Genomic DNA, 22,556 nt, shown 5'->3' with positions numbered 1-22,556 from the left:
TATATATATACTTTACAATTAAAAAAATAACTATATTCTTGGCCAAATTTGCATATTCAAGTAAACCTAATATCATTCTTTGGTGCCAATTTGACATTGTATCAGTCTTCCTCTTATTAGGGGAATACAGTGCCTGCCTATACCCCATTTGATTCAGATTCCAAGACAAACTATTGTAGTAACAATTAATTGAAAAACTCTAATCAGCACACACTGGCACATGAATGTGCCTATCTAGAATGTAAACCTATTGTACTAACAGGAAGACTGAAAAAGATTGATGCCTTTGAATTATGGTGCTGGTGAAGAATATTAAATACACCATGGAGATTGCCAGAAGGACAAACAAATCTGTCTTGGAAGAAGTACAGCCAGATTGTTCCTTAGAAGTGAGAATGGCGAGACTTTGTCTCACGTACTTTGGGCATGTTATCATGAGGGACCAGTCCCTGGAGAAGGACATCATGCTTGGTAAAGTAGAGGGTCAGTGAAAAAGGGGAAGACCCTCAACAAAATGGACAGACACAGTGGCTGCAGCAGTGGGCTCAAACACAGCAAGGACTGTGGCAATGGTACAGAAACGGTCAGTGTTTTGTCGTATAGAGGGTTATTGTGAGTCAGAATCAACTCTATGGCACCTAACAACAATATCATAGAGATGTATGGACACAAATCTCTGATTTTACAGAATCCAACAGGATGAGCTAAAATTTTGTAGAAAGTTGCCAGCCACAGCTAGGTCTCCAGAACCTTTCTTAAAAAGAAATGTTTGCTTTTTTTCATTTGTTTCTGTCTTTTAGACTTAGTTTTGCTTATTTGTATACTTTTTAAAAACTCCATCTATTTCTGGGTTTACTTGCCATTTCTAAGAGGCTATTCTCTGCTAGTGAAGGCTTTCCATGTATACTCTGGTATTCCCCTCCCTCTTCCCCGCCCATCCTTCCTTACTTCCATATTGAGCTGAAAGCATCAATTTAGGTGTCCCTAGAACTGAAAAGAAGATAGTGACTTCTTATTACAGACTTTCAGATACTTACTGATGTTTCAGGAGAACACCATTTTTTGTTTGTTTAACCACTGCTTTTCAAGCAATAGAGTGTCTCAGTCCTGAGCACTGACTAGCACCTGGACTTCATCACGGTTGACCTCTGTGCTCAATCCTGGCCCAAGTTCCCTCATATTCCTCACTCCCCTACTTCTCACTTATCAAGAGGTAGAGGCAGCAGAATGGTACATTTTCTCCCTTGTTGTTGCTGTTGTTATGTGCCATCGAGTCGGACCCGACTCATAGCGACCCCTCCTTGGGTTTCCGAGGCAGTATCACTACGGAAATAGATTGCCCCATCTTCCTTCCAAGGAGTGGCTGGCGGGTTTGAACCGCCAGCCTTCTGGTTAACAGTCAAGTGCCTTAGCCACTATGCTACCAGAGCTCCCTCGAGGCTAATAAAGAACAACTTGCCCTAACTATGATTATGGATTAGCTCTTTCAGCATCTACCAAGATTAACCATTTCCCAGATGGCATTTCTTAGACCAGTTTGTAGAAGATACAGTAGGTGCTCAGGGTGAAAGCATCCTCTGGTCAAATAAGATTGGGAAATGCTTACACTTCTCCCACTCTGGGGCATTCATCTCAAGGGTCTATGCAATAAAAAGCCTGTTTAGATTTTCTTAGCCTATGTGCACTAAGGATCAGCATGAATCAATTTCCAAAATAAGATTGATCTAGTCCTGCCATTCCCACCTCTCCATCCTTGTCCCTAACCACCCACATGCCACACCCTCTGACCCTAGCCATCCATAGCTAGGTCAGAGTTCACAAATTGCAAGAACACTGTCTTTCTCATTGCCAAATTGGTAGGCACCAGCTGTAAGTTTGAGGAATCCTCAGGATACCCTTACTTTCTGACCTACTGGCTTTGGGTTCAGTAATTCTCTGGAACAACTCACAGAACTCATGGAAAGTACACCCAACTTACGATTACAGATTTATTATAGCCAAAAAGGATACAAAGATATCCTTATAGCAAGGTCTAGGAGGGTTCCCAATGCAGACCTTCCATGTCCCAGGTGTTGTGCTACCCTTCCATGGCCATGTGTTCTTGTCAACCAGGAAGCTCTCTGAGACTTAGAGTTCTAGGCCTTTATTGGTCTCACCATGTGGTCATGATAGGTTATATCACACCTCCTGAGGACAGTCAACATCAGGCCACCAAGTGTCTCTTTTGCTCTGGCCAGCCCCCAACTCATTAGCATCAGGTGTGGTCCAGCTCTCAGGAACCAAGAACAAAGACTGTCTGCACCTCACAGCCTAGTAATTTCCAATATATTTCACCATAATCCATCTTGCCCTTCACCTCTAGAGCTTTTCTTCTTGGAGGAATAGTTTTCATAGTTCAAAAGAGGCCATAAAACATGGATAGCATTGTTATTATGCAAATTACGTTTCCAACAAGTATTTAAGAGAGAAGGCATTTTGGCATCCATGATGAATAGGACAACATGAACTACTTTAAATTGTGTCATGAAGTATTGAGATCAAACTGAGGAATGGCACCTTAATGGAAGAAAAGCCTCCTCTGGAAATCTATGATATTAGAAATAGCCAACTATCTTTGTACTAGTGGCTGTCAAATTGACCCTGATTCATGATGACCCCACGTGTGTGAGACTAGAACTGTGCTCTGCAGGGTTTCAAGAGGTGATTTTTCACAAGTAGATCACCAGGACTTTTCCAAGGCACCTCTGGGTGGACTCAAAATTCCAATCTTTCATTTAGCAACTGAGTGTACCAACCTTTTGAACTACCCAGGGGCTCCAACTATCTTTGTAGAGGGAGACAGGGGCAGAATAGGCTAGGCACCTCTGTGATTCATCCTAAGAGAGGTAGAAAGGGGAAGGGCCAAATAAACAAAAGGTCACCTTATTTTTGTGAACATAAATAGCCTAGTTGTAAAAGAGGAGACATATCTATAATTAAGAAGCAATAATAAGCTCTGCTCAAGGAACAAACTGATGCAAAGCTCAAGAAACACCACACAGAATGACATTTAAATATAATGCTGAGGCTTCCTATAATTTGGAAGGACAGCATCAATTCACTTATCTTTTCACCTCCCTAACGTTCAGAATCAATAAAAGAAATACATATGAGAAAACCCATCAAAAGCAAGGGTGGGTGGGACAAAAGAAATACTGATGCTCATTTAATTGTCATTCATCCTGGAATTATTTCTTGTCCCCAAAAAACAGTGGCTTACAGGGATAAAGCTGCTGCGATGGGTAATGCCATCGTCAGTGGTGTTTGCAGCTACATATAAAACATTGACAACAGCTCAGTACTCCCGGTCTCACACTCACACCCAGTCTATTAATTCTATTTTACATATGAATGTGGGAGTAAAAGAGAGGACTGTTTTTTCTTTTTGTGCAGTAGCAAAATGTCATTGAAAATATTAAAGTGAGTCTTCTCAATGCATTCCTAGTCATCTCTCTCCTAAATGCCATTATTTTCTTTTCACGTCAAAGTTGAGGTTCTGATGGTTAAGAGACTTAAGTTCTATTTTTCATTCCAGGTGCATTTTACATGTAGGCCACTGGGGAAACAGAATTGTCTATGAAGAGTTCATAATTGCATGGTGGCCATCTTTGCTCTGCTATTTGTGTGTCCTGGAAAGATTGGGCAATCTACTTCCGTAGTGATACCGCCTTGGAAACCCAAGGAGGGGTTGCTATGAGTTTGGTTGGGAGCTCTGGTGGTATATAGTGTCTAAGGCATTTGACTGTTAACCAGAAGGCTGGCAGTTCAAACCCACCAGCCACTCCTCAGAAGGAAGACTAGGCAATCTACTTCTGTAGAGATTCCACCTTGGAAACCCAAGGAAGGGTTGCTATGAGTCAGGATCCGGTCGACGGTAGTGAGGTTTTTTTTTTTTTTTTTTTTTGGTGGGAGTTATTAGCAGGAGGAAGATGAGGCAACCTGCTTCTGTAAAGATTTACAGAAAACCAATGGGGATTGCTATGAGTCAGAATCGACTTGATGGCAGTGAGTCTGGTTGTTGTTTTACCTTGGTTTGGGGAGTTATTAGAATGTAGTAACAAGGAGAGCTGCACTAATATTACTTGCCTCTGTTGGCTGAGGGGCAAGAAAGGAAAATGGAACTAACATGAGTGGAAGAGGGTGGTTGCTGTTCAGTGGCAGAATTCATGACCTCCATGTGGGAAATCCGGGTTCAACTTCCCACTAGTGCACCTTAAGGTATCCACCACTCATCTGTTAGTGTAGATTTGTGTGTTGCTATTATGCTGAACAGGTTTCATAGCGCTTCCAAACTAACACAGCCTAAGAAAGGTGTGATAATTTACTTCTGAAAATCAGCCAATGAAAACTCTATGGATCATAACAGTGAGATCCTATTGTGCATTGGTTTACCATGAGTTGGGGGACAATTCAACTGCAGCTAACAGCAACTACTATATGAATTGAAGAGGGTCACAATGGAAAAATATTGGCTCTAAACCTGTCTAATATGAGAAGGAATGGTGGTGACGCTGAGTCCAAGGCCTCTAGAAAGTACTATATGGAAGACGGTAGGGTCAGTTAAGGGCAACTGTGAAAGGACCATCATTAGGGATTAATCATCATGTGGTGACCTGATGGAACAGAACCTCAACAAATAGGTGACTGGAAGCTTCTACTGATGTCCAAACTCGTTTAAGAGACTGCTTTAATTTGAAAAAAAACTTTTGCAACATCTGTCTTATTTCTATAAAATGATACTACCCACCTGATGTTACTGAGATTTAAATATATTTAAAATTTTCATAGAATAAGTTCCTTGAGTATATTCCTAGCAGTGGAATTGCTACATCATATGGTAGTTCTATTTTTAGTTTTCTGAGGAACCACCACATTCTTTTCCACAATGTTATACAATTTTGCATCTCCACCAACAATGGGCAAGGTTTCCAAATTCTCCACATCCTTATCAGCATTTTTTATTTTCTGCTTCTTTTATAATCTTATCCTAGCAGGAATGAAATTGTATCTCATTGTGCTTTTTATTTGCATATTTTAGATAGCTAATGATGTGCATCTTTTCATGTGTTTGGTGGCCATCTGAATCTCCTCTTTCATAAAATGTCTATTCAAGTCCTTTGTCCATTTTTGATGGGGTTATTTGTTGTTTTGTTGTTAAGTTATTGAAGTTTAACACACATTTTGGTTATTAGATTCTTATTGGAAATATTGTTTCCAAACATATTCTCCCAGTTCGTAGCTTGTCTTTTCCCTTTTTTGGTAAAGTCTTCTGATGAACCATAGTTTTTAATTTTTATGGGGTTCCATTTATTTATTTTTTTCTTTTGTTGCATGTGCTTCTTCTTTTAGATTGTCCCTGCATTTCTTTCCTAAGAATTTTATGATTTTAGCTTTCACATTTAGGTCTTTAATGCATTTTGAGTTTGTTTTTGTGTATGGTGTGAGGAATGGATTCTGTTTCATCTTTTTGCATATGGAAATCCAACTTTCCCAACATCATTTATTGAAGAGATTCTTCTTTCATTATCAAAAGGACTTAGCATCCATAGATGTTCGGTTTTATTTCTGGACTCTCAATTCTATTCCATTGGTCATGTGTCAATTACTATACCAGTGCCAGGTTGTTTCAATTACTCTAACTGTACAATATGTCTGAAAACCAGGAACTAGATGGTTCCTGGTTATCACTACTAAAGTTTCGATGACATATTTTATAGAAGAATCCTGATCAAAAGGGAGAAAATATAGAACATAGTTTCAAATTCTCATGAAATCCAGAATTTCTGGAGCCGTGAAGGCTGGATTAAGCCCCTAAATTACTGCCCTGAGATAATCTTTAAACCTTAAACCAAAATGATCAGATTCTTCTTAAAACCAAACAATAGTTTAGCTTAACTAGTAAAGAGTGTCTGCCTTGATCTGTGTTCTTTAAATAACTATCTATATGAGATAAAACTGACAAGAGCAACTCAAAAGATTAGATAGAAAACTTGGAGGCTGTGAGTTTATGTTAATGGAGCAGTGTCAGTTCAGAAAAGAAGGGTGAGAATGGTTGCACATTGGACACTTTAATCATGTAATCAATGTCACTAAATTGTATATGTAGAAATTGTTGAATGAATTGGTGTATGTTCTGCTGTGTATATTCTTAAAAACAACAACAAAAATAAAATAAATTACAAAAAAATACATAGAATATAGAGTTGTTGGTGCTTAAATATAATCCCAATATTGTTACTTATTCACTGGAATTCTGAAATTTCTCAAAGAAGTAAGAGATTTTTCTTAGAATAATGAATTGCTTATGACAAAAATAATTTCTTAAAAAATACATCATTGATTCATGGGAGAGTAGAAGGGCTGTGTATGCACAGGGAGACAGTTTGGGGGTCAGGAGTGCATGGGAGGGAAGGACACAGGGAAGAGATGGCTATGGGGAGTAAGTGGGAGGAGAGCTGTTGCATTGTAGGAGATTGCAGTCAATGTCATGAGACAAAGTGTATGTGAACTCATATACGGAAGATGAATTTAATCTGCAACCTTTCACCCAAATCACAATATAATTAAAAAAAAAAATATATATATATATGTTATTGAGTTTTTGGTTGAAGTTTACACAGAAATTTAGGTTCTCATTTAACAATATCTATACATATTGTTTCAAGACATTGGTTACATTTTCCAGATTGTGTCAACATTATTTCCATTCTGGTTATTCCATTTCAATTATTCTTGCTTCCCTGTCCACCCTCTGACATTCTCATCTTTGCTTTAGGGTAGATGTTTACTGTTTGGTCTCATAATTATTTTAAAAATAAAAGGGGCACAGTACTCACATGATAATATTTATTCTATGAGCTAATCTATTATTTAGCTGAATTTGACCTCTGGGAGTAGTCTCAGTTCAAAGTTTAAAGGATCTCTCAGGGTGATAATCTCAGGGGTTCTTCTAGTTAGTGTCTGCTGTCCAGTGAATCTGCCCTCTTTTTTTTTTTTTAAAGATGAGTTTTGTTCTACAATTTTCTCCCATTTTATATAGGACCATCTATTACAGCCATGAGCAGAACATTCAGTAGTGGTAGCCGGGTACTATCTAGTTCTCTGGTCTCTGGATAGGTGAGGAAATGGTTTGTGTAAACAATTGTTCCTGTAAAAGAGATTTTTTTTCTTTGAGTCTGGTTTCCTTCTTTCTCTTTTGCTCCAGAGGAAGAGAGACAAATAGCTATATCTTAGATGGCTGCTCACAAGCTTTTAAGACCCCAGACACTACTTACCAAACTAGGATGTAGAATGTAAATGTTGTAGACTACTTGTTGCCAATTGACTGAAATGTCCTACAAGACTATGGTCCTATACCTTCAAGCCCAGTAAACTAATCCTGCAAGGTGTTTGGTTATATCTGGGAGGTATCTGTGACTGTGTCCCCTTTGTGCTTTATTATATATATGAATCCATGTGCAGCACACACAAACATATATATAGCCATGCCTACAGATACACTTATATATGCTCCCATATATATGTACACTTACACCTTGCTACACATACATGCATACATATCTACCTCTGTAAACACTTATGTATTTTTCAGTTGTTACTGCTACTGTTGTCAAATCATATATGTTATTGCATTTACTAATAATGTTCTTTATTCTTGTGTATTCCTTATTGTCATCATTTACCTTGGTTAAGTTGTGTTCATTTCATGAGCTTTTGATGTTACCTTTCCCATCACCAAAACTAACAAATGTCTATTGCCCAGAAAGTGATTTCCCCTCCCTTGTCCTCCCATCCTTAGTAACCACTGAAGAACACTGATTTCTGTACATATACTTATTTTTGTCTTTTTATAAAAATGGGATCATACAGTATTTGTCCTTTTGTGCTTGCATTATCTCACTCAGCAAAATGTCCTCCAGATTTAACCATGTTGTAAGATGTTTCACATCTTAGTCATTGACTATGCAAAAGCATTTGGCTGTGTGGATCATAATAAACTATGGATAACATTGAGAAGAATGGGAATTCCAGAACACTTAATTGTGCTCACGAGGAACTTGTACACAGACCAGGAGGCTGTCATTCAAATAGAATGAAGGGATACTGCATAGTATAAAGTCAGTAAGGAGGTGCATCAGGGTTGTATACTTACACCATACTTCCTCAATCTGTATGCTGAGCAAATAATCCAAGAAGCTGGACTATCTGGAGAAGAGAGTGGCATCAGGATTGGAGGAAGACGCATTAACAACCTGCAGATGACATAACTTTGCTTGCTGAAAGTGAAGATGACCTGAAGGACTTACTGATGATGATTAAAGACTACAGTCTGCACTATGGATTACACTTCAACATAAAAGAAAATGAAAATCCTCACAACTGGACCAATAAGCAGAATCATGACAAATGGAGAAAAGATTGAAGTTGTCAAACGTTCATATTACTTGATTCCACAATCAACACCAATGGGAGCAGCAGTCAAGAAATCAGACTGTACTGCCCTGGGCTGCAAAAGACCTCTTTGAAGTGCTGAAGAGCAAAGATATCTCTTTGAAGATCAAGGTATGCCTAACCCAAGCCGTGGTATTTTCAATCACCTCAAATGTATGTGAAAGCTGGACAATGAATAAGGAAGATCGAAGAAGAGTTAATGCTTTTGAGTTGTGGTGTTGTCGAAAAATACTGAAAGTACCATGGACTGCCAGAAGAACTAACAAATCTGTCCTGGAAGAAGTGCAGCTGGAATGTTCCTTGGATGTAGGAATGGTCAGACTTCGTGTAACCTACTTTGCTCAGGTTATTAGATGGTACCATTCCCTGGAGAAGGATATCATGTTTGGTAAAGTGAAGGGTCAGTAAAAAAGGGGAAGACCCTTAAGGAGATGGATTGACACAGTGGCTGCAATGATGGGCTCAGATACAGCAAGGATTGTGAGGTTAGCACAGAACCAGGTAGTGGCTCCTTTTGTTGTACATAGGGTCCCTATGAGTTGGAGCCAACTTGATGGTGCCTAACAACAAAAACAAGATGTTTCACAGACTCATTATTATTCTTTACACCTGTGTGGTATTCTATTGTATGTATATACCACATTTTGTTTATTCATTCATCCACTGAGGGACACTTAGGTTGTTCCATCTTTTTTGCTATTATGAATATTGCTGCAAGGAACATAGATGTGCATATATCTATTCATGTCACTGGTATTAGATCTTTATGACATATACCAAGGAATGGGATTGCTTGTTCACAGGTTTTTTCAATTTCTAGTAAAGGAGTTCTGGCAGCATAGTGGCTAAGGCACTTGACTGCTAACCAGAAGGGTGTCGGTTCAAACCCACAAGCCACTCCTCGGAAGGAAGGTTGGGCAATCTACTTCTGCAGTAATACTGCCTTGGCAACCCAAGGAGGGGTCGCTATGAGTCGGGTCTGACTCGATGGCACATAACATCAACAACAGTTTTTTATAGAAGTACCATACAGTTTTCCATAGTGGTTGCACTATTTTACAATTCCACCAGCAGTGGATTAGCTCCCCACAACCTCACTAGCATTTGTTGCTTTCTGTTTCATTGGTTCCATCTTTGCAGTGGTGAGATGATATCTCAATATAGTTTTGACTCTGATGGCTAATGATTGTGAGTATCTTTTCATGTGAGAGTTTGTTCATGTCCTTTGCCCATTTTTCAATTGGATTGTTTTTCTTCTGTTACTGAATTGTTATAACTGTCTACATACTTTAGATATCTTTAGATATATATTATTCCCAAGATTTTTGCCCAATCCTTAGGTTCTATTTTTACTCTTTTTATAGTTTTTTGATGAACCTTAGTATTTAATTTTTAGAAGGTCCCAGTTATCTAATTTGTCTTCTGTTGTTCATGCATTTGTAGTTGCATTTGACAATCTTGTTTCTTAAGAAATTTTGGACTCATAGTTTTGTTCCAATATTTTCTTCCAGGAATTTTATAATTTCAATTTTAACATTTAGGTCTTTGATCCATTTGGAGTTAGTTTTTATATATGTTGTCAGGTATGGTTTGTATTTCGTTTTTCTGCAAATAGATACACAGTTTTGCTAGGATCATCTGTTATGTTGTTGTTGTTATGTGCCATCGAGTCAAACCCGACTCATAGTGACCCCTCCTTGGGTTTCCGAGGCAGTATCACTACGGAAGTAGGATTGCCCAACCTTCCTTCCAAGGAGTGGCTGGTGGGTTTGAACCGCCAGCCATCTGGTTAGCAGGCAAGTGTCTTAGCCACTATGCTACCAGAGCTCCCTGGATCATCTGTTATAGAGACTGTTTTTTCCCCATTGAATGGACTTTGACCTTTTGTGAAAAATCAGCTGCCATTAGATCGATGGATTTACTTCTGGGTTCTTAATTCTATTCCATTGGTATTTCTTTCCATTCTTTGATTTGCAAACTGTTTATGTCTTTATGTCTAAGGTGTGTCTCTTGTAGACAACATATTGGTGAGTCTTTTTTTTCAATATCTATTCTGCCATTCCCTGCCTCTTGATTGGCCATTTCATCCATTTACATTGTGTAGATAAATGTGGATTTATTGCTGCCATTTTGTTATGCTTTTTTTATTTTTTTTTTGTGGTGTTTACAGTTTCTTTATTTTTTACTTTGATGAGTTTGTTTTGCATATGGATTTTCTTTTCCATTCATTTGCTATTGTTGTTTTTATGTTTATGACTCTTTTTTGACTTTCTTCTTCTTTGTTTTGTTGGGTAGATTTGTTGCTTTTCTTTGTGTTTACCCTAAAGTTTACATTTATCATCTTAAATTTAAAAGTCTGTTATATCTTGAGCTTTGACTTCCTTTTCATATGGAAGTTTAAAAACTGTAACATTCAGTTGCCCTTTTGATTTGAAGTTGTCATTGTTTGCAAGTTTATTATCTCTGTTTCCCTTTAATCAGTTTTATCCCTTTATTTTACTTTTTTGAAGTCTTTACCTGGCTTGGTATTCTGGTGATGCCATCACGTGACATTATCTGATGTTGTTTCTTTATTTTTTCAAGGGCTCCCTTTAATATTTGTTGTAGAGTTGGTCTGGTAGTTACAAAGTCCCTTAATTTCTGCTTATCTGGGAATGTCCTAATTTTACCCTCACTTTTGAAAGCCAATTTTGCTACATATATGATTCTTGGCTGGCAATTATTTTCTTTCAGAGCTTTGCATATAGCATCCCATTGCTTTCTTCTTGCCTGTGTGTTTTCTGATGCGAAATCAGTGCTTCGTCTTATTGAGGCCACTGTGTGGATAATATTTGCTTTTCTTGAGCTGTTCTCAGTATTCTTTCTTTGTCTTGGTTCTGGAAAGTGTGATTATGATAAATCTTGGTGAACTTCTTTTGGGGTATATATTGTGTGGAGTTTGTTCAACTTATTGGATGGAAATCTTCTCATCCCCAAATGGCCACATTGTGTTACATTGCAGGGAAGGTGTAGTTGATCCATGAATCTCTGTTTTCCTGCTGGCCTCGTTCAGTTTCTCATTCCAATGGGTACCCAGTTTGTTTCTTCAAGTCTCCAGTTGATATTCTGGAATCTGAGGTTGTTATTTGTGTCTGTTTTACTTAGTTTCACAAGTCTTTGTTGCCGGGGCTTATGGTGTATGTATTGAAGATGCCATCTTAACAAGAACCTCTCCTGGCAAAAAATTTACTGTAGCACTTTCCCAAAACTAAAGAAGTTAGGGGGAATAAAATATGACCAATCAGTTCTTCATAGACTTTTTAAAACTTTGGCTAACATCAATGGAGAAATTGCCCTGTTCAGGTACTGTCCCAAGAGTTCATTTAATCCCCACTTATGAGGTAGGAAAGTAGCTCTGATGGTGCCAAGGTTAAGGCAGTTGGTTGTTAACCAAAAGGTCAGTGGTATGAACCTGCCAGCTGCTCCATGGAAGAAAGATGAGGCAACCTGCTTCCATAAAGATTTACATCCACGGAAACCCAAGGGGGTCGCTATGAGTCAGAATCAACTGGATGGCAGTAAGTTTGGAATTTTGGTTTTATGAGGCAGAGACTTGCTATCTCTAAAAAGAAAAAGGTTAAGCATAACTTATACAAGGTAAAATAGACAATAAACCACTGGGCTTTAGTCAGTATTCTGATGCAGTATCTGCACAGTGACCTCAGTGAGATAGCATCCAATCAGGCCCACAACAATAGACAATCTCCAAGTAGAAGCTCAATAAACTATCTTTCTTTTCCTTTTTCTATTCAAATGGCACATTTTCCTGGAAATTACAAAGAGTTTCATTTGAAATTTACCCCACCTAGCAGCAACACTTTAAAATCTTTCACCATATTTGTTTATAGAACTATTTCTAAAATGTATTTTGTGTTTATCATGTATTCCCTCCTTTCAAAATGCAAGTATATGCGACATCATTAAATTCATTGGCTTATAACTCCTTGTCATCACTGTGCTGCAATACAGGCAGCTTTCTGGGGTTTTCCACAGGGCGACATGCTGTTATGCACACAAACTGCAGGCCTCTGATCTCCTCTCATTATATGCTCATCCAGTCCCATCTTTGATTGCTGGTGTAAATGTATCCTTCTAAAACATATTTATACAAGTTGATAAACAACATAAAATTATAGTACTGTCAATTTTAATTTGTGGTAGCTATGTTCTATAAAGTTGCTGCAAATATTGAATCAGTGAACTTAACCACTGATCCTTGGGAAACATAGAGCTAGGTACCTGTGAGTCTCAGGTCACAAAATTTTCATGAAATGATCAATAAATACCTTTTTTTTTTTTTTTTAATTTTTTCATTGTGATTTGGGTGACAGTTTACAGAGCAAATGCACTTTTCATACAGCAACTCACATACACTTTGTCTCATGACATTAATTACAATTCACCACAGTGAAGCAGCTCCCTTCTTACTTCCTCCCCATAGTTACCTCTTCCCTGTGTCCTTCCCTCCCATGCACTCCTGGCCCCCAACCTGTCTCTCTGTGCAAACACAGCTCTTCTATTCTCCCATGACCGATCTCTCCAAGGAGTGTATCCACCCGATGTAAATGTTCAGCTCATATGCCTGTCTTTTGTTTGGCTGGAAGCCACAGGAGTGGGTTCAGTTTCAGACCTAGTGGGCAACTAGGGGCCATAGTCTCTGTGGTTCCATCAGGCTCCATCAGACCAGCAAACCTGATCCTTTTTTTTCTTTAATTAATTTTGAGTTTTGTTCCACATTGTTCTCCCACTCTATCCAGAATCTCCTACAGAGATACTCCTCCAAGTGGTTAGCAGTGGTAGCTGGGCACCATCTAGTTCTTCTGGTTTCACATTTGTATAGGTTGAGGATGACATGGTGTACCAGTCACTTGGACTAATTGTTTCCATGTGTCTTTGGTTTTCTTCATTCTTCTTTGCTCTGGATGAGGAGAGATCCATTGTTGCTTCTAGGTGGCCGCTTGTAAGCTTTTAAGATTCCAGTCACTATTTGCCAAAGTAGGATGTGGAACAATGTTTTTTTTTTTTTTTTTGTGTGTGTGTGTGTGTGTATAGTATGTTATGCCAATTGAACTTGATATCCCCTGTGACTGTGGTCTCGAGCCTATAGGTCCAACTACTTGCTCCCTCTGGGTAGCTGGCTATGGCCAAGAAGTGGCTACAACCTTGCCACTTGTCAGCTCTACTATATACCTCAGAATTCTTACAGAACATACAAATACTCTTGTAGAAACACTGTCTGCCAACCCTATACCTGGTCTTGGCCACACTCCCCCCCTCATAGACTTACCTAATCATTCAGACTGTCCACCCATCTATCCACCCATATATCAATGTTTGTCATCACTGACAGTGCAGTACTGTATGTGCAACAGGGTTCATCTTTGTTGTCTGTACCTCCCACGCACCTCTCTATGTCTTCCTCTCCCTCAATGCCACCGTGTTGATCACTCACATTTGGTGTATTGTCCTTCTCTTCACCCAAATCAATACTTGTCTCTACCTATCTAACAGTTTCCCTTCCATCCCCTCCCCTCCCACCCCTGGTAACCAACAAAGAAAATTTCCTTCCATATATAAACCTTTCCTTGACTTTTTATAATAACAGACTAATAAAATATTTGTCCTTCTGGGATTGACTTATTTCACTCAGCATAATGTCCTCCAAGGTCATCCATGTTATGTAGTGTTTTGCAGATTCTACATTATTCTTTAGGGTTGCATAGTATTCCATTTTGTGTATGTACCATAGTTTGGTTATCCATTCCTCAGCTGATAGACACCTAGGTTGTTTCCATCTTTCCACTATTGTAAATAGTGCTGTGATGAACATGAGTATGCATATATCTGTTCTTGTCCTGCCTCTCACTTCTTTAGGATATTTACCTAGTAATGGGATTGCTGGGTCAAATGGCATTTCTAATTCCAACCTTTTAAGGAATCACCATACTGCTTTCCACAGTAGTTGTATCATTTTACAGTTACACCAGCAGTGTATGAGAGTCTCATCCTCCCTGCATCCTTGGCAACATTTGTTACTTTCTGTCTTGTTGAACTTTGCTACTAGTGCTGGGGCAAGATGTTATCTCATTGTTGTTTTGATTTGCATCTCTCTAATGGCTAATGATCGTGAGCATTTCTTCATGTTTGTTGGCTTCCTGAATATCATCTTTGGTGAAGTGTCTATTTATGTCTTCTGCCCATTTTTAATTGAATTATTTGTCTTTTTCTTATAAATAACTTTGTTTTATGTATGTTTCTGCTTAAAGACATCTTATTTAATATATATCATTGATTCATTATGACTGAATGCATGGCCAACAGCATTAAAACTCATGTATTTTCTCACATATTTTTATCATAGTCTTTTGTGCTTAGGAACCTGAGACAAGTCAGCCTGATGCTTTAGGGCCAGTTTAAACAGCAAAATTACGAACAAGAAGCACAACAATACAAAAAATATCACACTTGTATAGACTGTGAAAAGGACACTTGCTTATAGTATGAAAGCCAACACAAGAGGGCAGAGTGCCACCTTGTTTGACCTCATCTGGGACTATGTGCTCTGTGCATGTCTTTACATATTCAAAAAGGACTGAAAAGAGCTGTGAGTATTGACTTTTGGAGTCATAAATAAATTCTAGCAAGTAAGCAAATTTGCAAATACATAACCCATGATAATGAGGTTAATTGTATCTTAAGATAGGAAAGAACCTTAAAGATAAGCTTAGTCTTGTAGTACTTACAATGTAATATTGTTGTTGTTGTTGTTGTTTGCCGTCGAGTCGGCCCCAACTCATAGCGACCCCTCCTTGGGTTTCTGAGGCAGTATCACTACGGAAGTAGGATTGCCCAACCTTCCTTCCGAGGAGTGGCTGGTGGGTGAACTGCCAGCCTTCTGGTTAGCAGTCAAATGCCTTAGCCACTATGCTACCAGAGCTCCCACAATGGAATATTACTCAGCCATAAAAAGAAATGAAGTACTAACACATGCTACTGCATGGATGAACTTGAAAATATTATGTTGAGTGAAGTATGTCAATCATAGAAGAATGAATATTATATGATCTCATTTACATGAAATATCTAGTATAGCCAAATCAGTAGAAACCAAAGTGTATTTGTTGTTATGGGGGGGAGCTGGTGGCACAGTGGTTAGTATCTGTGCTGCTAACTGAAAGGTCATTTTAAACCCACCAGGAAGATGGTGCAATCTACTTCTGTAGTGATACTGCCTCGGAAACCCAAGGAGGGGTCGCTATGAGTCGGGTCTGACTCGACGGCAAACAACAACAACAACAAAGTTGTTCTGTGGGAGAAAGATGAGGCAGTCTGCTTCCGTAAACATTTATAGCCTTGGAAAACAAACCCATGGGGTGTTCTACTCTGACCTGCAGGGTCACTGTGCGTTGGAACTGACTAGATGGCAGTAGGTTTGGATTTTAGGGGGTGGAGGAAGGGAGAAAAGAGGAGACATTGTTTAGGAAGGATTGTGTTTCTATTTATGTTGTTGTTAGGTGCCGTCAAGTTGCTCCAACTCATAGCAACCCTATACACAACAGAATGAAACACTTCTTGGTCGTGTGCCAGCCTCACAATCCTTGCTATACCTGAGCCCATCATTGCAGCCATTGTGTCAATTCATCTCATTGAGGGTCTTCCCCTTTTTTGCTGACCCTCCACTTTTCCAAGCATGATATTCTTCTCCAGGGGATGCTTCCCTCGATAACATGACCAAAACAGGTGAGACAAAATCTGGCCATTTTTGCTTTCAAGGAGCATTCCAGCTGCACTTCTTCCAGGACAGATTTAGTGGCATAGTGTATAAGGCATTTAGCTGCTAACCAGAAGGCTGGTGATTAAAACCTACCAGCTGCTTCACAGGAGAAAGATGAGACAATCTACTTCTATAAAGATATAATGCAAGAACCACTGCCGTGGAGTTGAATCTGACTCATAGCGACCCCTCCTTGGGTTTCCGAGGCAGTATCACTATAGAAGTAGATTGCCCAACCTTCCTTCCAAGGAGTGGCTAGTGAGTTTGAACCACCAGCCTTCTGGTTAGCAGTCAAATGCCTTAGGCACTATGTCACCAGAGCTCCTTGCATAAAGATATACAGCCTTGGAAACCCAGTGGGGGTCACTATGAGTCAGAATAGACTCAATGGCAGTGGGTTCTGTTCATGGTGATGAAAATTTGCAATGAATGTTGGTGATGATTGCCCAATATTATTAATGTAATTGTTGTCACTAAACTGTGCATGTGAAAAATCGTGACTTGGCCGATGTTGTGTGAAATATATATTTATAACAATAAAAAAATGATGCAAAAAAAAATCATTTCAAGATAATAAAAGTCTATTTAGCTGAAAAAGAGAAAGATAATCTAGATTTGCCTTTTAACTTCTTACTATGAAAACTTAGGTTATGTACCCTTAATTTTTTCAAGTTTCAAGTGTTGGTAACACTTGTCAGAAACAGAATTTATTACTTTAAGAGTGCAACAAATTCCTCATAATCTTATAATTTGAGACCTTATCATATTCTGTACTCAAATCTTTAGCTTACCTCCAAATCCATCAGGCACATATGTTTTAAGCACAATATTGCAGAATATGGTTGGCAGTGATAATGGTTTATTTCCTTCATTCCTAAGGGAAATGTGCCTATAGCCTGCCTGGAGGCCATCCAGTGGGAGAATCCTTTGACCTATCAGCTTATTGTTGTCATCGTACACTGCTATTCTCAAGACAGCCAGGTCTGGGAGGATCACCTGCAAAGAAAGAACGGGGCTTTTCATTATTATTTTTTTATTGTGGTGAAAATATACACACCAAAACTATCATCGCATAACATCCACATTCACAATTCAAAGACACTGATTTTCATGTATGTCACCACTAGTGTTATCCTTTTCCAAAATATTCTAACACATTTAGCATAAAGTCAATGTCCCCCAAATAAAAACTTCCTCTTCTTTCCCTCTCCTTTCTGTCCCTGACTACCATGAATAATCTTTGGTTCTTAAATTTTTGCTTATTTCATATAAGTGAGATCATACAGTATTTATCCTTTTGTGGCTGACATTTTACTCAGTATATCATTGTCAAGGTTCACCCACATGGTGGCATACATCAGACCTTCATTTCTCTTTATAGCCATGTAATATTCCATTGTATATATTTACTGTATATATATTTTGTTTATCCAGTCATCATGGACATTTTGGTTGTTTTCACCTTTTGAATATTGTGAATAGATCTTCAATGAACACTAGTGTACATATGTCTGTTGTTGCTTTCCAGTCTCTTGGGTATATACCTAACAGTGGAATTGCTGGGCCAAATGGTAGTTCTATGTTCAACATTTTAAGGAACTGCCACACTGTTTTCCATAGTGGCTGTTCCATCTTACATTCCCATCAGTAATAGACAAGGGTTGCAATTTCTCCACAACCTAGTCAACATTTGATGTTTTCCTTTTTATTTTTGACCATTGCCATTCCAATGGCTGTGACATGAGAGCTCATTGTGGTTTTGATTTGCATCTCCCTAATAGCTATTGACTCGGAAGGAAGGTTGGGCAATCCTACTTCCGTAGTGATACTGCCTCGGAAACCCAAGGAGGGGTCGCTATGAGTCGGGGCCGACTCGACGGCACATAACAACAACAACAACAATAGCTATTGAATGGGAGCTCTGGTAGCATAGTGGCTAAGACACTTGACTGCTAACCAGACGGCTGGCGGTTCAAACCCACCAGCCACTCCTCGGAAGGAAGGTTGGGAAATCCTACTTCCGTAGTGATACTGCCTCGGAAACCCAAGGAGGGGTCGCTATGAGTCGGGTTTGACTCGACGGCACATAACAACAACAACAACAATAGCTATTGATACTGAACAAATTTTCATGTGCTTCTGGGCCACTTGAATTTCCTCTTTGGTGAACTATTTGTTCAGGTTCTTTGCTCACTTTTTGATTGGGCTGTTTGTCTTTCTGTTATTAAGTGGTAGAACTTGTATATATTTTTTGGATATTAGGTCTTTATCTGATATATATGCTTAAAATTTTTCTCCCACTCTGTAGGTTGTCTCTTTATTAATAAAGTCCTTTAATATATAAATTCACTGATTTTTATAATGCAGTTTCCTTGAACATTACCAATGTTGTTATTGTTATCGGATGACAATGAGTCATTCTGACTCATAGCAACCCCATGTGACAAAGTAGAACTGTCTGATAGAGTTTGCTTGGCTATAATCTTTATGGAAGCAGACTGCCAGATCACTCTCCCAAGGAGCTGCTGGGTGGGTGGGTTCAAACCACCAACCTTTTGGTTAGTAGCCATACACGTAACCATTGCATCAGCAGGATCATGCCCATCCTGTTCTTAAATACTCTTTTATAGTGAAAATAAACTCATGATCAATTTTCATTCCTAAAGTGTACTTATTGTATAAGGTTCAGCATCTGAATCAGTAAAAAAGATGATCAGAACAGATTTTCTGGAAATTATCTTATCAAAAATTTTAAATAGAATGGGTGTCCACCCTTTGTCGTTTTTCCCCATCCTTATGCATATTATGGGTAAGGAAACAGAGATTGTGAGAAATATAGCAACCTTCCTAATATTATAGATGGTCAATGATGGAGCTGGGCCTGGGAATTGGGTCCCCAAGTAATCCTGAGATTTGTATACTCCTTGTGCTACTTCTGTGTCTAGCTCTACTTGTTTTTAAGAACAAAGAAAGGATTTGTTTGTTCTTAAAGCTTTATGTATAAAAGATAATTTATATATAAATTTAGAATCTTCTTGCATTCCTCAGTTTTGAGCACATTTTGTGATATAAATACAGTAAGACAGGGCAGCTAGAAACACGGACACACATTGATCCCAAGATATATATCTACACCTGCCATCTCCAAATGGAATAAATGGGCATAAATTCTGAGGTCAAATGGCATAGTATGTAAAATAGCAACATAATGAGGGTAAATGTAATGTTCATTAATCAGGAATGCCTTTTTACTGGCTAAGAGCAACCAGGACGTCTTGGCTGATTTGAGGACTGTCTCTTAAGCCAGACAATGGGTCTTTTGCTTATTCACACCTGGAGGTTATAATTTAATGCCGACTACATAAAGTTGATGAGAAGAAATCAAGCTATAAGTTAGCCAAATCCACTCTATATGGAGTGGAAAGACTTGCCACTTTTATGAGATTAATGCAAAGGATAATATGACATGAAAGAAAAGAAAGTTAGAACCATTGATAGCAATGAAAAGCAATAGTGAAGGATTCAGAATTGGCATCTTGTTTCTGGGGCCAGTAATAATATAGCAAACAAGTCCGATATTTCAGGCTTTTTCTTATTCATTAGAAACAAAGAATGCTGCTGCCAACTTTCTGTATCTCTACAAATGTGTGTAAGGGTTATTCATTATGCAGATGAACACTAACCATCTTGTAAACAAACCCAGCTATCACAAATTAGAAAACCCAGAGAAGAAAAAGATAGCAATCTGAGTTATATATGCAATTTACACCATACCCTGGTAAGTGTAGAGAAGGCAATGATAGGAGGTTATTTGGATAATGATCATCATTTAACATTACAGGGTGAATCTAAATTTTAAAATGGCAGTGTCCTCTAACCTACATTGGTCTTCCATACTCTAGTTTCTGGAAATCAGTTACTCTGTTTTAAAGTGGCTAATCCCTATTTTATGAAGACTGGAAGCTCACTGATTATCTGGTGTTTCATGCCATGAAAATGGAGCAGAATCACTTGAAAAACCTGTACCTAAAGAAGAAGCAATTCATCATTTTGGTCATGACAACTGAACAAGCAAGAGACAGAAGCAGATATTCTTGGAGACACATGGATTTTTCCATGAAACTTCAACTGATAAAAGAGAAACAAAGGGGAACTACGATTAAAAAATTAAAAGTGAACACTGAAGAAGATCATTTTGATTATTCTTAGGATACACTGTATTGGGAGGGAAAAAAAAAAAAAAGCTACACATTCTGGAGATGAAGCACCAGAACACTTATTGACCTTAGTTTTGAATATAGCATATCACTTGCCCTGCTAGCTGAAAGAACAATGCAAGGTACCAGCTATGGCCAGGGTAGGGACGAACCTTCCAATGTATGATGGTGTCTCCCAGGTAAGAGGCATTCTAAGTAGACTGAAAGTCTGGAATTCTGGGATTGGCATACAGAAGGTGGGTTCCTCCAAGGAGAAGAGGACCATCAAAAAGCGGGAAGAACCAAACAGGTGGGAAAAAAGAAGTCTTGACAACTACAGACATTGTCCATTAGAAGGAGGAGGGGAAAAAGAAAAGAAGAAGAAGAAGAAAAAAGAAGACATTATGGGTTGAATGACTCAGCCCCTATACTACGTGGTATCTCTACACTAAAATATGGCCCCAAAGTTAGTAGAGCAAGTTGGACATGCTGAAATGTCCTACCTTCCGAAAGACGAATGATTCTTCATTGTAAACTGGATTGAGACCATTGTTCATCACCATACGAGTTCGGAATTCCTTACGTATAGTGTCAGTGGGCAATCCATACATATCCACTTCTACATATGTTCCAATTTTCTTATCTGATAAGAATTGACCTGATATGACCTGTAGCAATACATATATAGGATGAGAGAGAGGTAAACTCTGTAATTGATGGTAGCAAAAGTAATCAGGATGTAAGAAATTCTCTTTATTTTTGGAAATTTTAATTATTTATAGAAATAATGAACTCATGCCTTATTAAATCAAATACTAGTCAAAAACTACCGTGTGCAAAAAACTGTCCTAGGCAGAGATTGTACCTTTGAGGACTGCCTTGAAAGAAAGAGGAAAATATTCATGTTATAACAAATAATTTTAAAACAGCTTTGTTGAGGTATAATTGATATATAACACCCTGTACATTTTAAAATTATACAATTAGATGAGTTTTGACATATGAGCACATCTGTGTAGATATCACCCAAGTAAGATAACAAACATTTCTGTCACTCTCAGATGTTTCTTTGTGCCCTTTTGTAATCCATTCCTCCTAGTATCCTCAGTCGGAGGCAGTCACCATAACTTAGTTGTCTTTTTAGAATTTTTCATTTACGTAACAAATGGAGGGAGCTTTGGTAGTGTAGTGCCTAAGGCACTTGACTGCTAACCAGAAGGCTGGCTATTCAAACCCACCAGCCACTCCTCGGAAGGAAGATGGGGCAAACTACTTCCGTAGTAATACTGCCTCAGAACCCAAGCAGGGGTTGCTATGAGTCGAGTCCAACTTGAGGGCACATAACAACAACAACAACATAACAAATGGAATCATATATTATATACTTTTTTTGGCCTGGTTTCTTTCATTCAAAATAGCTATTGATTTCACTAGTGGAAAAAAAGTATGTCATAAGAAAAAAAAGGGGAATATAAGTGAAAGTTGTGGGTAACTTGTGGATCTTGTAATATGTAACATTAAAAATTTTAAGTATGAGTCCTTAAGAATGTCCTAATGTCACTTTTAGTCACATTTATACTACTCTATGAAGAAGAGTTATTTGAAGAGTTCTGATGGTTAATTTACAGTATAATTTCCATATTAAATTTAATAAAGATCAGAACATGCTATCATTTACAGGGGGCCTTACCTGCACTGAACAAGTGGCTGCAATAACCCCATCAACAGGAGTTTCAGAGAAGGGATCGAATGTTCGATCTGGTCGCCTCATGAAATCTGGTTTGAGAAGGTACCTGGTGGGAAAAAAGTATAGGAAGAGCTTCTTTTTTTCCTGTTTTTATAAACTTCTCTCTCATTGGAGACATTGGATATTTCCAAGCCAGGATTTTAGGCAGAGGATTTTGAAGCACTGAACTAATGATTTCTAGCAATAGCTAGAAAAATTCTGCACCAGTAATGAGCAAATCTTTCAAAGTAGTTCCTTTAACAGTTCTAAAGGAAAGTAGAACTCCATTTTCTAAAATGATAGATTTGCTTTTAAAAGAAAAAAAAAAAAA

The 22,556-nt window shown here is 38.4% G+C and overlaps 1 protein-coding gene across 1 annotated transcript in view; it reads right to left on the bottom strand.

Moving 5' to 3' along the window:
• PLCB4 (phospholipase C beta 4) overlaps nucleotides 1-22,556 on the bottom strand; it is a 295,192-nt gene that overhangs the window by 84,119 nt on the left and 188,517 nt on the right. The window contains exons 24-26 of the mRNA XM_042782935.1: nucleotides 22,190-22,292; nucleotides 21,003-21,167; nucleotides 17,095-17,299 (exon numbers count right to left, since the gene is read on the bottom strand). Coding sequence (XP_042638869.1) covers nucleotides 17,095-17,299; nucleotides 21,003-21,167; nucleotides 22,190-22,292 — 473 coding nt within the window. The remainder of the gene's footprint in view (nucleotides 1-17,094; nucleotides 17,300-21,002; nucleotides 21,168-22,189; nucleotides 22,293-22,556) is intronic.

Source organism: Orycteropus afer, unplaced genomic scaffold (assembly GCF_000298275.1).
Source record: "Orycteropus afer afer isolate SDZICR_OR568_19922 unplaced genomic scaffold, OryAfe1.0 scaffold00529, whole genome shotgun sequence".
Lineage (NCBI taxonomy): Eukaryota > Metazoa > Chordata > Mammalia > Tubulidentata > Orycteropodidae > Orycteropus > Orycteropus afer.
This window is presented reverse-complemented; position numbering and strand designations above follow the sequence as displayed.